The 17,310-nt window shown below is 41.7% G+C and overlaps 1 protein-coding gene across 1 annotated transcript in view; it reads right to left on the reverse strand.

The window, feature by feature from the left end:
- Wwp2 (WW domain containing E3 ubiquitin protein ligase 2) overlaps positions 1 to 17,310 on the reverse strand; it is a 117,324-nt gene that overhangs the window by 40,249 nt on the left and 59,765 nt on the right. The window contains exons 7-8 of the mRNA XM_048355208.1: positions 9,978 to 10,105; positions 1,787 to 1,991 (exon numbers count right to left, since the gene is read on the reverse strand). Of these exons, the coding sequence (XP_048211165.1) occupies positions 1,787 to 1,991; positions 9,978 to 10,105 (333 nt within the window). The remainder of the gene's footprint in view (positions 1 to 1,786; positions 1,992 to 9,977; positions 10,106 to 17,310) is intronic.

Genomic DNA, 17,310 nt, shown 5'->3' on the forward strand with positions numbered 1-17,310 from the left:
GACCCACACATAAGCCTTGTCACCTGCTAAAATGCTCTAAGGGAAAAGAGCTGTTCAGACTCTTCCTCAGAAAAGTGTTTCAGCCTCCAGTTAGATGAGGGAGGGGAATGAGCCTCTCTGGGCTGCTCAATTCGCCAGACTGAGAATAAAGAACGTTTTCAGAGTCTGGAGTTTTCCAGCTGCCTGGAAACAGGAAGTGCCCAGTCCAGGAGAACAGTAACCTTCACACACGCCCTACATAAAGACATGTTGAGCTATTAGCCCTAATTGCCTGTGACTGACACAGGACTGAGGCCGGCCTTCCAGGCATTTGCTCAGTGGAAAGAAAACAAACAGCTCACTGGGGACATAGGCAGCCATTTTCTCTGTTTTCTGCCAAAATGATTCTGCTCTGTTCCCCCAAATTATAGCATACAGATTTGAAATTATACACCGAAGGTCTTTTGGGTATTCTGCACCACGTATGAAAGAGAAAAGCAATCTCTGTAGGGAGTAGTTAGACATATGCAACTGGTTAATAATCTTTTCATGAAATCAAAAACTTGACAACTCCCCCCACCAAAAAAAAAAAAAAAAAAAACAACTTTAAGAGCTGCCTTTCAACATCTTCAATTGTCTCAGGGTCAAAGCATTAAGAATTATTTGATATACTTTTTTATTTGATCAACACACTTTATTAAGAGACTGGAGTTAAATAATGTACCAAGTGTACATGGCCAAAAATCGCATATGCCTTCAGGTTTAGGATTTTTAACGGCTGAGTTTTCAGATATGGCTTTAAGAACAATCAAACACATTGTACATCAAGCAAGAGATTGTAGATTTTTTCTTTCTCTCCTTCATAAAGGCTCACAGGACATCCACCACCACCAAACCAACTTCAGCTAGATCATTAGGACCTGTTACACTATGAGCATTGCTTTCTTCCCTACTACCTTGATAACCAAGGTAAAACTGGACTGGCCCTGACCATGTTCAGTAGTTGCTGAGGGTTCATTTCCCAGTTTCAGAAGCATTCTCTTCCTTCATGGATACTTCACAACCACTTTGTTCAGCAAGTGCTTCACATACACCATCTTCCTGGAGTCCCTAAGCTTCCTGGAGAGATGTGTCAGCTCATAAGCTCTACCTTACCAAGATGGCAGACACTGGCCAGGATCACAGTGGCGGGATGAAAGGGCAGATTCAACCCCAGGTCTATTTGATTCCCAAGTCCTGGCTCTTCATCTCTGTCCTCTATACAGTCAAACTTGACCTTCCCTTTGGCTCACTGGGATCATCTTCTCATTCAAGGTCCTAACCACTAGCTTTAATTCCAAACTAAAAGGGTGGCAAGAAAACTAGGAGCCACGGTATCACCAGCTCCAGCTACGGAAATAACACACAGTCACATTAACTCGCCACCAACAATCCAAGGCCCCATAGATGAAGCTAAAATTCAAGAGAGAAAAAACTTTCTACAGAGGATCTAGGCAAACACCCTTCCAAGATCCAGGAAGGCAAAAGGGCAAAAGGAGCTCCTTGTTCATTAGAAGCCAATCTCTGAATCAAGCTGTTTAAGTCTCAGCATAAGGTAGCATTGATTCTGCCCAGATGATTTAGAGTCCCTTTAAGATTTATGTAGAACAAGCAGTTCTTCCACACCTCCCTCCCTTCTATACATGGAGGTCTCCCCAGAGACTACCAGCCAGTACTAGGTAATAAATAACCCTGCTGTTTCTGACCTGGTGAAGGAGGCTCAGTCTTTGAGGAGGAAAGCACTGCAGTGGGACCACAAGCTACTCACCCAGCAGGCAGGGCATCGGGGGCCTGGGCAGCAGGTAGCTGCTGTGTCCCTGAAGTGCTGGGCTCCTCTCCCTCAGCAGGTGTGGCAGGAGCAGGAAGAGATGTTGTGTTGGGGTTTGGGGTCACACTCAAGGCTGTGACAGGTGGGGACGTCACACCAACAACAGAAGGTTCTTCAGGATCTGTGGCTGTAGGTTCCTCATTCACTGAAAATGCACAAACCATGCTTTAAAGATCACCTAAGAATAAGAGTTTTTGCGTACTTTCACTAAGCTTTCCACTAAATGGGCTAATGTAGCATCTCCAATGTTATTCTACATGTGCTAGGTGACAGCAAGAAGTTTTATAAAATGTTTTATAATTACAACAAATCAAGATTCTGAAATAAATATATTAAACATTACCTTTTTATATAACTCTACTAGTCTTTTCTAATATATTGTGGTTATACTGACTGTAATAAAAGAACAAACAGCAAGAGGAGGCTGGGAATGCGGCTCAACAGTAGAGTGTTTGCCTAGCGTGTATGAAGCCCTGGGTTCGATTCCTAAGTACCACATACACAGAAAAAGCTGGAGGTGGCACTATGGCTCAGTGGTAGAGTGTTATCCTTGAGCAAAAAGAAGCCAGGAACAGTGCTCACGCCCTGAATTCAAGCCCCAGGACTGGCAAAAAAAAAAAAAAATGGCTCCAATGGCTCATGTCTGTAATCCTGGCTACTCAGGAGGCTAAAGGCTACCTGGAGGATAAAGGTTTGAAGCCAACCCGGGAGAAAAGTCTGAGATTCTATCTCCAATTAACCAGCAAAAGCTTGGCTGGAGATGAGGCTCAGGAAGTAGATCATCAGCTATGAACAAGAAAGCCAAGCAGGAACACAAGGCCCTGTGTCTAATCCCTGGTACTGGGGGAAGTGGAGGAAAAGAAGAAAAGATGAAGATAATAGGGAATCATGTTGGTAAGTGAAGCCAAATTCATAGGGTCATATCCTTGTTTTTTGTAAAGCTGTCACTTGGCTGCTGAAAAAAATACATTCTTAAAACACACACACACACACACACACACACACACACGGCTGGGAATATGACCTAGTGATAAGAGTGCTTGCTTCGTATGCATGAAGCCCTGGGTTCGATTCCTCAGCACCACATGTATAGAAAACACACACACTCACACACACCCTCCACACATAAAAAGGTAGAAAACTCCAGTAATGTGCCTATTTTTTTTTCTTTAAGATCTATGCTTATAGACAGAATCCAGATTAACATTCTAGATAAAAGGGGTATCAAATGCTAAGGACTGCTATTCCACATAATAGACAAAGAAGTAAAGTAAGCTGCTTTCAGTGTTTCTTTACTTGGCTATTTTCTCCATGTCTCTGACCACTGTGTATGTCCACAAGGACCCCAGAGAATTGCAACATCCTTAACTTAAAAAAAAAAAAAGTTATCCAACCATGTTTTTTAAAGTTTTGTCATTTTGGAAAAATGGATGAGCCATACACAGAGAAATTTTTACATGTGCTTGCATATGTGTATATTTATACTAAAACTGCATTAGAAAACGCCCTGGTCATCATTTAGCCTTACGGCTCCAACTCAGAAACTTATTTTGTAGTTTCAAATGGCTACCTAGATTTTTCCTGGAACATTTCTTTTGACACAGGCTCACTATGGAACCTAAGCAGGGTTGAGCAAATACATTTGCAAAAAAAAGCTTCTTCTTTTGTTAAGCAGAATTCCATTCACTAGTCTGAGTCCTGACTCAAAGTAAGCATCTAGTATGTTTCATGCTTCTCTTTAGTCTTCTCTTCTAATAAGAAGTCTATTTCTTCCATGTTTCCTTATCATCTGGCTATGCTCTCACAGCTGTCTTCTGCCACTCTCCTAAATAATACGAGGACCTGAACATAATAAATTAGGTGCCATTAGAGCAGAGTCATATTACCAACCTAAATGAAACTAGTTAACATTTACATAACATGGGTCTCTGTGCTAGCCAAGGTGCAAAACACTTTTAAGTTGTTTCCTTCAGGCCTCATATACAGCCTCACAAATTAGGTTCCATTGATGGTCCATATATCTCACTGAAGAAACTATCGAGAGGCTAAGTAACCTGCGAGGGGCAAAACGCATCTAACTTGCCTGCCTCCAGGATGGAAAGTACAAACTCATTCTTCACTCACTCATTCACATTCTCTGCACACTGTTTATTGTGATCCAAGATTACGATAATTCTGACCAGCCACAGGATACAATTGTTAAATATAAGCTGAAACTACAATGTCTTCACAAGATGTGACAGCAAGCTTAATCTCCACGAATAGCTAAGAGTGAAAAACAAGAGATGTCTCTGGTTGATTCATTTGCTTTTTCCCAGAACAGAAACTATCTGGCACATGTGCAAAATTACTTGCTTTTAAAAAAATGACTAAATCTTGTGCAGTTCATATTTCCCACAACATAAATGCAAGACGTTATATTTGTATTCCTTAGTCTATCTCCGCCAAGCTAGTAACACACAACAGATGGCAATTTCTTTTTATGTAAATCTATAAATTTAACTTAGTTCCATTTTTTTAAAAATCCTATCATTGCTTTCTTCACAGTTAGGTAAATTCATTCTAAAATTTATAAGGAGAACTAAGTCCAGAGTAATCATTCCTTGTACAGAATCACAGCACTTGTGATTTCAGCTTTACAGCCCACAGCCCCTGGGACATCTATTGGTACTTAGCTCAGATGTGGTTTCACCTATTTTTCTTAAAATTATAGAGGACTTGTCTTATACTTTTTTTATATTGTCCACAATGTTTGGCAAAACAGCTTTGACAAAATACCCAGTCAATAAATACACATTCAGTAAACCTAGCCTAGGGGAAAAAAAAAAAACAACAGACATTTGAAGCCAAGCACAGTGGCTTATACCTTAATTCTAACTACTTTGTGAGGATCACAGTTTGAGGCCAGATCAGACTGCCCATCTCAAAAAAAAAAAAAAAAAAAGTTGAGCACGCTGGTGAACAGATCATATCACTACAGTGAGAAGCATAAACAGGAGGACCATGGTCCAGGCTAGCTCAGGCAAAAAACTAGACCCTTCCTCAAAAAAATACCAGTGCAAAAAGGGCTGTACGTGTGGCTCAAGTGGTAGAACAGAAGGCCCTGAGTTCAAACCCCAGACCACCCAAAAAAGAGGGGGAGGGCTGATATTTGAAATTTAAAAAATCATCTGAATATACTTTCAAATACTACTATTCTTTTTATTTTTTTGTTTTGAAATAAATTTTATATAAGAAAGTTGGATAGTGTACCTTCACCCAATTTCCCCTAATATTATAATTTATATAACTGTAGCCTATCTGTCAAAACTAAAATGTTAATTAGTATAGTGTTAATCACTAAATTTAACTTTATTTGAATTTTACCAACTTTCCCAATAAGGCTCATTTTCTAAAGAAAATGCAATGATGATAACCATGAGGTGGCACTTAGTACTGACAGCCATCAGAACCACTTTCATTACATCCTTCATCTTCCCAAGAGCCTCATGAGGAAGATATCATTTCGCATTTCCCCAAAAACAACACTGAGGCTCACTGAAGGGCAACTTAGAGAAGTACCACACACACATTCAGCAAGTGACAAAGCCAGTGCTCAAACCCCGACACCACAAGGTGAAATCAGTGAAGGGAAGAAATGAAGGTGGCTCAGGTGGTTTTCCTGGATGGGAAGAAAGGCAGGGCACCAAGTGTGGGTGGGGTAAGTGGGCAAAACAGCAGTTGAAAAGCCTCCGGTTTCTGCAACTGTGGGTATTTCACAAGGCTTCCTCTGTAATGATGGTTAAACACTCTGTCTTTATGAATCACATATTCGTTTAAGACTAGGACACACTCTAGCTATAGTTAGCCAACAAAAAGATCAGCAATTGGAAATTCTCTTTCTTAATCTTAGACACACTGCCAGCTCACTCTGCATTCCCAGACATCCAGGCAGGAAGGCATAGGCTCCTGGTGTGCATAAGTCTCTTTAGTCCCCACCTCAGACACATGGAGGGTGATCAGCTACAACAGAGGCATTTTCCATGGAAGATAAGCTCCTAATGTGATCCACAGTAAAGCAGCCAGAGTTGTTCCCCTGTGACATGCAAGCATCTGCACTTCCAATGCAGTTGCTCAGACACAAATACACAGAGCTACCAAAATAGAAAAAAGATTTCACAAAAGCAGGAAGATTACATGAAAAAAAGAGGCAGAGAAAATTTATAAAATTATACCCTGGTAACTGTCTGATGGGATGATTAAGTTCCATTTCCAGAAAATATACAAATTAATTAATTCTTACACTACAGCCTGCTTCTAAGACTTCAGTCTGGAATTTGTTTTGAAAATCTATGAACTACCAAAGAGAAAAAATGGTAAGATAGATCTAGCCTTCCCAGACATTATACACTATAGCCATGCACTGATGGCTCATGCCTGTAGCTACTCAGAAGGCTAAGATCTGAAGATCACAGTCTAAAGCCAGCCCACACAGGAAAAAGTCTGTCAGACTCTTATCTCCAACTAACCACTAAAAAGTGGTAGAGCACTAGCCTGGAGCAAAAAACCCCAGGGATAGCACCCCTGCCCTGAGTCCAAGTCCCAGGACAAGCACACACACTAAAGAAAAATAAATAGAAAGATTACATAGATAAGTGGAAGCATATATAAAAATATAATAAAGTGAAACCACCTATCTCAATGCTGCATAATTACAACTATATGAAATTATTGATAAAGACAAAAGCTATATGCCGGGTACCATGTCAATCTCTATGATTTACATAGCTTATTCCTTATAATAATTTATGAGGTACATACTCCTCTCACTTTAAGAATGAGAAAATAGGGCTGGGGATATAGCCTACTGGCAAGAGTGCCTGCCTCAGATACACGAGGCCCTAGGTTCGATTCCCCAGCACCACATATACAGAAAACGGCCAGAAGCGGCGCTGTGGCTCAAGTGGCAGAGTGCTAGCCTTGAGCGGGAAGAAGCCAGGGACAGTGCTCAGGCCCTGAGTCCAAGGCCCAGGACTGGCCAAAAAAAGAGAAAATAAGCTAGATGCTAGTAGCTCATGTCTGTAATCCTAGGTACTCAGGAGGCTAAGATCTGAGGATTGTGGTTTGAAGCCAGTGTAGGCAGAAAAGTCCCCATGAGACTCTTATCTCCAATTAATCAATTAATTTCCAATTAATGAAAAACCAGATGTGGCATTGTGGCTAAAGTGGTAGAGCACTAGCCTTGAGCACAAAGAGGCCCAGGCACAGCACCCAGGCCCTGAGTTCAAGCTCCACCACCTCCCCCCCCCCACCCGTACGCACACGCACACACAAAGAATGAGAAAACGACTGCTCAGCGAGTCTTACGTACCCACTACACACAGAGTCAGGATTCAACCACAGCCAGTGTGACTGATGTGCATGGAAATTACATCTAGGGAGGCAGTAACAGATGTAATTTTTTGGGGTAAAGTTTTCAATAAAAAATTAGAAACTAAATCATTCCATGCAAGTCTCAATGAAGTGCTATACTATTAGTCTGTTTCTCAATTGCACTGCCTTAAAACTTAGAAATATTATATTTACATAGACAGGCTACCACTCACTTTCATTTTATTAAAAAAAAAAACTTTACAGTTGTGACAACATGAAAAACAAAAAACCCACCTGGAACGCAACTCTGGTTTTGCCCCAAATTTCTTTTACATGCATAACTGTAGCACATAGCCAAAAAAGCTGTTAAATAAATCTTGAATGTCAGGCTGGGAATATGGCCTAGTGGCAAGAGTGCTTGCCTTGTATATATGAAGCCCTGGACTCAATTCCTCAGCACCACATATATAGAAAAGGCCAGAAGTGGTGCTGTGGCTCAAGTGACAGAGTGCTAGCCTTGAGCAAAAAGAAGCCAGGGACAGTGCTCAGGCCCTGAGTCCAAGCCCCAGGACTGGCATGCATAAATAGATAGATAGATAGATAGATAGATAGATAGATAGATAGATAGATAGATAGATAGATAGATAGATAGATCTTGAATGTCTGTGAAACTTCCGTCACAAGGCATAGCTCCTACCACGGCCATCTTGGAACTGGTTCTCAGAAGCCTAACCAATGGCTGAACATTGCTGGACAAGGACATCCACATTCACATCCTCAACACTTCTTTTGTCCTGCATGGAGAAAGCAGAGAGTTTCTGCCTGTCTCCACCCATCCCACAGTATCGGGAACATCTTTCTGGACCTTTGGATAGACATGAAAGAGCTTCTAATGTCCAGGCTGCCTGTGAGGTAAAGGTAAACCGTTATCATGGCAGAAAGCAGAGAAGCAGAAGCCAAGCTTTCATATTTTAGTGGGCAGGGATCCCTGAAGTCTAACTACTTAGGGTTTAGGAACAGTTTGGGCATTCAAATACACCACCATAAAACATTTCCCAGGCACACTGGGGCTTTCTGAAGACATGGCTGGCACCTGCCTCGTCTACTGGAACAGAATGTTCCTGGAGATAAGGACAAGAAGCAAAGGTACCCAAAACTAAATGTAGGAGAAATAAAAATCTGACTAAATGCTCAAGAAGATTGACTCAAAGACCATAACCACATAAAGTAAACTACCAGTAGTTTTAGTAAGAACAGCAGAGGTGGTCGAGGGAAACCAGTACTCCAGTAATGTGGACCCTGGAAGGATAAAGGGTTTGGGAGCTTGGCCATGCCATCTGGGAAACAACTGGGCCCAAATCGTCAGTTCCTTTCCCTCATTTGGAAATGCTGGCCCTCCTCCACAAGCAACTTATTTTTCTAAGAGAAGCATGTTTATTGGCACAAAGTGCCAGGTTCTCTCTAAGAGCACACTGTCGCCTTCACACAGACAGGAAGGTCCCAACATACCAGTACGGTCATTGGCACAGGTGTTCCAGGCAGGCTGAGACAGGAGCTGCTGGGACTCCTTCTTGTCCCCAGGCTTAGAGTGAGCTAGTTAACCCAGATCCTTCAGAAAAGCTCCAAACTCCAGAGAGGAAGTCAAATCACCATGCTTTCAGTGAGCTATGCCAGACACAGACTACTCCACCCACTAGTCCATTGCAGATGATGAATAACTAAGCTGAAGAAGCTACCCAAGGGGCTCTGAAGCCCCCATACAGTGCTGCAAGAAAACTGGACGTTATTTTTTTTTTTGTCTTTTCCTTTGGGTACTGGGGATTGAACCCCAGTTGCACTTGCTAGGCAAGCGCTTTGCCACTGAGCTACATCCCAGCCCGAAACTGGACATTATTACAGAGTAACCCAGTCTTTTCCACTCCGTCTATCACACATAAGTCAGTAACAATTAGATGGTCATACAGTGTTGCTCTAGATCTTGTGTCTTTCATGTCATCTCTATGATCACGAACAAGCATCTTCAAAATTATTTCAGGGTCACTTACCAATTTGAAATCCTGTATTCTCTAATCTAGAGTTTGTGGAGGCAAGCATCTATGATTCTTTCCACTTGCCCTAAACTAAGACAAATGTCCACATAACCAGCAATTTCAGCTATCGTCAAGAAGTTTAAAAAATGAGTCTGTTCTTTTCGAGGGAAATAAGACAGAGAATGATTTGTTTTGAAACAGGGAAGAAGAGATGGTCTATTTGGATGTGGATAAAACCAAGTGTCTCTTCTCAAATGGGATTCACTCTGGAACGGCGACAGCACGTCCCCTGTGGTACTTTGACTTTGCACCAGGTCAGCATCCTGCACCCCGCCCCACCTCTTTGCCCTTTCATGCTGCTGCCAGATCTTTTCCAACTCACATCTTAGCAATGAACTCTGTCTCTTTTCTCTAGTCTGACAATTTTCTTAAGTTAAGGAAAAATTTTAGACATGTCCTGTTTAAATCAGATACCCCCCCCCAAAATGAAATTCAGTGTTGGTAAAAAACAAATAGAAAAGTTATATTTTATTTCTGTGTAGGAGAGTACTTTAGAAATGAACAGTAACATGAAAAATAACAGTCATCCAGAAAACACTAGAGATTAAAGATAGGCTAATGGAAAAAATGATGGATTCAAATTGGTGTTGGTACTGGAGTTTTCTATCACCACCCCTACTGTATATGCTGACACATTAGGCAATGTCCTAAACCCATGACTGGACAGGTGGTTCTGTGCTATCACTCACCTGTGCCATTCGCCAGGCCACTGTGGCTTGGGTTCTTGGTGGGTTGGCGATGCCGGTTCCTGGTACCAGGGCTTTGCTCGCTGGTTGCTGTGGTTGTTCTGGCTGAACCACCTGAATGTCTGTGTGTCCTGGGAATTCAGAGTATAAAGCAGACAGATATAAGTCACTGTGAAAAAGAAAGACGCATATCCCACATGGGCACCGTATTCCTTCTCTTGCTATTTATTAGAAATAAGGTCTGTAATAGCCCCTCTAGGTTTTGACTCAACAGAGGTTGGCTCCAAGCAGATGCCCTGGGAAGCTTCCTTCTTGGTAAAAGCCCAACAGGCAGCTTTGTGCAAACTTTTCCACTTGAAGTAAACAAGTCCAGAGTGAATCTGAAGTAACTGTGAAATATCCTGTGCCCATCACACTGTTTTTATTGGGCTTCAATGTTAGAAATAAACAAGACTCATTGGACAGACTACAGATGAAGTATTTTCCCCATTAGGCAAAAAAAAAAAAAATTCCAAACTTATCCAAATCCAATTTGTTTCCTATAGCTGGCAAGATGAGTCTCTTGGAAACAGAAGGCAAAGGGCATTAAACAACTTTAGTCAATGCATATAGTGACGTGTTTTACCTAAGAAAGATGACCCAACAGCTTACTCAAATGCAGAAATTGGATCTACTATTCCACAAAGGAGACAATGGGATTGAGCCAAAGAAAACCAACCTGACATCTTCACAGAACACAGGCAATGTGTATGCATGTATATACACATATATATGCACATCTATACAAACATATATATGTAATATATATGAATTTGCAACCATGAGATTGTTTAAATCCTATAAGGGAAGACTCTCTCCAAACAACAAAACAGAAGCCCAGAGAATAATTTATGTTATGTGACACAGATCAATGTGATAGCACTACTATAATAATAATGACCATGATGACCAGGGGGGTACATAATGTTTATCAATCTGAAATATGTTCCAGTGTACATACATGTGTGTGTATGCTCATTTAATGTGGTCACCTAAAAGGAACATACTGTTCTTCTACAGAAGAAGAAAAAAACTGATACAAAGAAGTTATATGGAAAGTGGACATAGAACACAGCTTCGAGTTCAGGCAATGTAACTTCAATAGTTCCTTCACATTGGCTAGAGCAAGGGTAGGAAGTCTTAATTTTTAATTCTTCTTGGGCTATTCTTTCACCAGCTAGTTGGCCAATACCAAGATCAAGACCTAGCACATAAAGTTCTCTACCTGGAGGATTGAAACCCACCAGAGCATCCTTCTGGTGAGCCTTTGGTCCATACGAGAACAAGCCTACAGTACAATAAATAGAAGGATCCTGAAGGAACTGCCCTTGCCAACTTTCTACCTTCTCAGTACCAGATTTTTCTGACTAGATAACATAAACCTAAATGTCAACAGCAATTACTGCTGGATGCTGAGGATATGGACATTTTAAATTAATACCCAGTAATAAAACAAGGGTATTTTATTATGATAATTCTATAGATGTATACAGGGTACTTTGAACAAGTCAGTACATCCATTATATGCCATCTTTCCCAAGTGTTTAATGAATTTCAGTATGGTGTGTGTGTGTGTGTGTGTGTGTGTGTGTGTGTGTGTGTGTGTGTGTGTGCAAAACATACTTGGATATTCACCTCTCAGTATCTTTTCCTTTCTTCCATTTATATTCACATCATCATTTATTATCATCATCATCATTTTAGGTCTAGATTGTACATGTGAGTGAAAAGGAGCAACAGTTAGCTTTTCTGTATTGTCTTGTTCATCATGATGATTTCCAGCACCATCTACTTTGCTGCAAATGTCATAATTCCATTTTTCTTTATGGCTGAGTAATATTCCATAGTATATATGTACCCTATTTTCTTCATCAACTCATCACTTGTTGAGTGCTTTTGTGGATTCCACAGTTTGATTACTGTGGAGAGAGCTGCAATAAACAAGGGTACACAGGTATCTCTCTCATGTACTGAGTTATACTCTTTTAGATATGTGTCCACAAGTAGTATGGCAGGGTCATAAGATAGGTCTACTCTTAGTTTTGGGGAGGACCTCCATAGTGGTTACTTAAGTATACATTCCTACCAACAGTAAATGAGTGTTCCTTTATCCCCACATCCGCACTAGCATTTCTTGTTTGTATTCTTGATGATTGCTTTTCTGACTAGGATGAGATGGAATCTTTGTGTAGTTTTGATTTGCATTTCCATTTTGGTTTTGCTTTTTGTACTCTTCTAGATTTTCCTAGTTTCATTAACTGAGTCTGTACTTTCTTGCATAAGGAAAAGACCCACATTTTTTCAAAAGGGAAAAAAGAAAGGCTTTCTTCAGAGAGAGGCTTAGCAAACTCTCTCATACCTAAAAAGGTGTGGTCACTAAAAATGGAGAGTACATTGATCTATGAAAATAAAGATTCACTTTAGGCTCTTTTTTCCATCTTATTTTTTCCCTGAGCTAATTTCATAAATCAAAAGCTGTCAACCATACCTCAAAGAAAAATATTTCAAAGTCCCCACTTCATGGGAAGAAACGCTGGTATTAAGCATTTTACCACAACTCCTCATTGAAAGCAGAATGAGCACAAACTAGTTCCAAAAGGAAAGGCAGTGTTTAGCAACTGGCCAGCATGTGTTGGTGTGTGCATATGTGTTGAGAGAGGAGAGCTTGAGAGAGGTAAAATTGGTTAATAGGAGGTTCATTTCAGCCAAGAATTCCCTTACAAGGACAAAAAGGGCCTGTCTGATTTGGAGCTCTCAGCCCAGGAGAGGCCTGCATCCCTCCTGGAGCAGCAGGCCATGTGGGCAGCACCAGAAAGGACCATCAATCCTGTGAAAGGGTGGGTTTCTCCCAAGACCTGATTACTTCCAGTGGCCATGGCTTGTGTCCCTCTGCAAAGCATCTAAGGCACAAGGACATGGTGGGTCCCATTACTCTATTGGCTCCTCCTTCCCATCTGCAAAAAGGGCATGTGGTCAGAGTTGAGAGAGAATACTTTCAGAAATGTTTAACCACTAATGATAGCAGCTTACCCTGAATGACAGGCTGGAGCAGGGCCGGGATTAGCCTAGAAACCAGGGGCAGCTGGGACCACTTTGCATGAATTGCTGCCTCCCTGCCGTGGCCAACCACCACCCCACCTCTGCCCACTGCCTCCCTCCCCCAAGTCACATCCACAGCCTTTCCCCAGTTCTGCCCTGCCCCGCCCTGCCCCGCCCCCAATCTGTAGTTTCCAAGGTTTTACTCTTTTTTTTTTTTTTTTTTTTTTTTTTTTGGCCAGTCCTGGGCCTTGGACTCAGGGCCTGAGCACTGTCCCTGGCTTCTTCCTGCTCAAGGCTAGCACTCTGCCACTTGAGCCACAGCGCCGCTCTGGCCATTTTCTGTATATGTGGTGCTGGGGAATCGAACCTAGGGCCTCGTGTATCCAAGGCAGGCACTCTTGCCACTAGGCTATATCCCCAGCCCGAGGTTTTACTCTTGTATTACTTTAAAAAATAAAAATAAAAAACGCTCAGAAGGAAGAGAAAAGTCTCAAGAGTTGAGGAAAATCAGCAGTTTCTGCTCCTGGAGCGCTCATTCATCACTTATAAGATGTGATTGTGTTGTTGACTATGAACTGGCCCACAGACTGAAACCACATACCACAGGCCAAAATAACACTAGAACAGACTTGGGGTGATGGGGAGATGAGCTGGCCTATACCCACAGACACCTTGGCTTCGGTTCTGCTAGTGACTTCAATCTTGGCCTGATCCCCCTCAACATTTTGGGGGCAGGGAAGAGTTATGTAGCCCCAGGACAGGAAGAAAGAAAAGGGGACAAACTTCTGTCTGGACAAACTCTATGAGTAATATCAAGTCACCCAAAATACAGAAGTTCAGCTTTCTCTACACCATGCTTTTCCCAGAAAGTTGGTATATCTTTATCTAACTAAGTTCCTCTCTTGGGAACTGAAGGCACCAAGGGATGCCAATCAAAGCCAGAGCTGGGGGCCCTCTCTCCACACGCAGGAAGAGACAAGAGAGTTCTGCACTATCAGAGCTCTGCTCTCTATCATATCCTAACAACTAGAACCTGGGATGTTTGGGGACATCCTGCCTCACCCTTCATGAAGCCTATTGATTGTACTCAACCATTAATTTTCTGAGTGCTTGATCTTCTTCTGGGATTGGTAACAAAACAGAAAGAGTCCCTGACCTTGACGACCTCACACCTTGGTGGAAATGCAGGGATGTGTAATTTTGCTCTAATGCTGATGTGTGGGAGCCATGGTTACCAGAGAATGTGCCTTGCTGACCACTTGGCATTGCCCCTCTGGGTAGCCTGGCTCACCATATTCACATGTTCACTAGTTGATGGAGAGTAATTCAATAAAGCCAAATTGCATTTCTTGGGTTTAATAAAGGAAACCACATTTTACAACACTGTAGATGGACTTAATACTAGTGAACTGTTCACTTTTACATGATTATAATGATAAATTCCATTATGCAGCCTTCTATAACTTTTGTTTTTTTTTTGTTGTTGTTGTTGTTTTTTGGGGTTTTTTTTGCCAGTCCTGGGCCTTGGACTCAGGGCCTGAGCACTGTCCCTGGCTTCTTCCCGCTCAAGGCTAGCACTCTGCCACTTGAGCCACAGCGCCGCTTCTGGCCGTTTTCTGTATATGTGGTGCTGGGGAATCGAACCTAGGGCCTCGTGTATCCGAGGCAGGCACTCTTGCCACTAGGCTATATCCCCAGCCCTAACTTTTGTTTTTTGAGACAAGGTTTTACTAGGTAGCTCAGGCTGGCCTCAAACTATCAATTCTCCTGCCTCCGCCTCCCAAGTGCCGGGAGGCTGAGCCATTAAGGCCAAGAAAGCCAAGGATCATGAACTCAGGGCCTCATATTTGCTAGGTTGGCACGCTGTCATTCCAGCCACACCTCCAGCTCTGTTTTGTTGCTGGTTATTCTGGACATAGAGTCTTGAGGACTTTCCTGCCCCAGCTGACCTTAAGCTGTGACCCTTCAGATCTGGTTCCTAAGTAGCTAGAATTATAGGCTGAGCCACTAGCACCCAGCATCTATGGGTTTTATTTTTATTAAGAAAGGGGAAAAAATACCACCAGGTGCCAGTAGCTTACATCTGTAATTGTAGCTACTCAGAAGGCTGAGATCTGAGGATAAGTTTGAAGCCAACCCAGGAAAGAAAAGCCATGAAACTCCAATCTCCAGTTAACTATTAAAAAATTCATTAGTGGAGCTGTGACTGAAGTAGCAGTGTGCTAGCCTTGAACAAAAAAAAAAAAAAGCTCACAGACAACCCCCAGGCCCCAAGTTCAATCCCATGACCAACACACACACACACACACACACACACACACACACACACACGAAGGAAATAAAAAAAGAAATGAAAGCATTAGTAATGTGCAGAGTCTAAAAATATAATGGCTTAAGTCAGAAAAAATGTTTTAGACATTGAAAAGTAGAATTCAAGGACTGTGGGCACCCAGTGATACAGTGGATACAGCAATCCCTAGTAGGTTTAAGACCCTGAGTTTGACCACCAAAACACCAAAAGAAAACATAGAACTCAGAATTTGATAGTGGCTCAGAATTTTAGATTTTTAAATCTATATTTAACAAACTGTTTTTAAGAAATAACAGTTTAGTGCTAGGGCAATAGCTCAGTGGCACTTTTTTAGCACCTAGCATGAATCTGAGGTCACAAAGCCTCCCTTCCCTATGTTTAGAGATTTTAGATTTTGCTCATTCTTGCTTTTCTTTGTTTTTTTTAAATTTGAGGTACTTATGGTTAAATTCAGGACCTGTACTTCATAAGCAGGTATTCTACCGCTTGATCGATGATCCTAGCCATTCTCAAGTTTTGGGTTTTTTTGTATCATTGAATGTGGAGATTCATTTTAAGCCTAGAGACAAATATCAAGAATTCATGGATGGCTCAATACCAGAAACAAAGCATGCTTGGCTGTGATAGCAAACAAAGACTCACAATGTGGAAGGGAGGCTCTTTGAGTTCACATTTACCCATTGGCATGCAAGTTCAGAAAAGAGAAGTTTAAGGATCTAATGACTGATGACTGCTTTCTGCCATTTCAAACAATCAAACAAACACAGATTAAAATTGCCTAATAAATTTAATCCATCTCACTCTAATCCAAGGAAACATAATTGATGTTTTCCTGGAATTATTAGAACCTAGAGGGCTTCTGTCTCCCACTCTGCCTCTCCTCCAAGTACTCTACTGGTCATTGTCTTTTACTAGCAGTATGGGAGGGGGGGGGGAAACTGAGTAAAGCTGGGCTAGCTTCCAGCAAGACAAAACCAGCAAGACACAGGCACTTAAAATAGAAGCACAAAAAAAAAAAAATTTTTAAAGGAAATGGTGATGGGAAAAGAACCAGTCTCCACCATTGAGAAAGGTATCAATAAGGAACCGTACTCCACCCATACCCTCCGCTCTCCTTCCTCTTCATTCGTGGGATTTTAAAAAGGGAGAGGTGAGCCAGGAAAGGTTCAATTACAATTAAAATAGAACCATTCTAGTCATTTTGACAATAACTTATGGCTCCATTCCACACCCTACCTCTAGGCTGCCAGCCTCACAAATGACAGGGATGGTAAAAATAAAACTGCTGCTGAGTCCATTCTAAATTACAGAAAGACAAATGATTTACTTTTGCTCAACCTGGAATACACAGAAATCCTCTCAATGGAAGCAGTTTTACTGGACCAAGAAATTCATTATACAAGAGAATAGACAATAAATTGTGACTCATCTAATTCTAGGTTGTTGGGCCTAATTAAAAAGAATGCTAGGGCTGGGAATATGGCCTAGTGGCAAGAGTGCTTGCCTCATATGCATGAAGCCCTGGGTTCGATTCCTCAGCACCACATATATAGAAAAGGCCAAAAGTGGCACTGTGGCTCAAGTGGTAGAGTGCTAGCCTTGAGCAAAAAGAAGCCAGAGACAGTGCTCAGGCCCCTCTGAGTTCAATCCCCAGGACAGGCAAAAAAAAAAAAAAATCAAAAGAATGCTAAAATAACTTCTGACCTTGAGAAAAAGCCCAAGTTCAGAGGGGAAGTGTTCACCTACCCAGCATAGCCTGTGATTTATCCTGAAGACTAGTTGAATCTGAATGATAAGGGAATGGGATGCCCTCACAGGAGCAAGAATCATAGGCTACCAAGCTCCACTAACATAAAGGAAGACTGCTTGGAGCTGGTCTAGAAAGGAACTTGAAATACCAACTTGTGGATGGACCAGAAAAGTTATCTTTGCCTTCTTCCTACTGAT

The sequence above is a fragment of the Perognathus longimembris genome, chromosome 10 (genome assembly GCF_023159225.1).
Source record: "Perognathus longimembris pacificus isolate PPM17 chromosome 10, ASM2315922v1, whole genome shotgun sequence".
In the NCBI taxonomy this organism is placed as follows: Eukaryota; Metazoa; Chordata; class Mammalia; order Rodentia; family Heteromyidae; genus Perognathus; species Perognathus longimembris.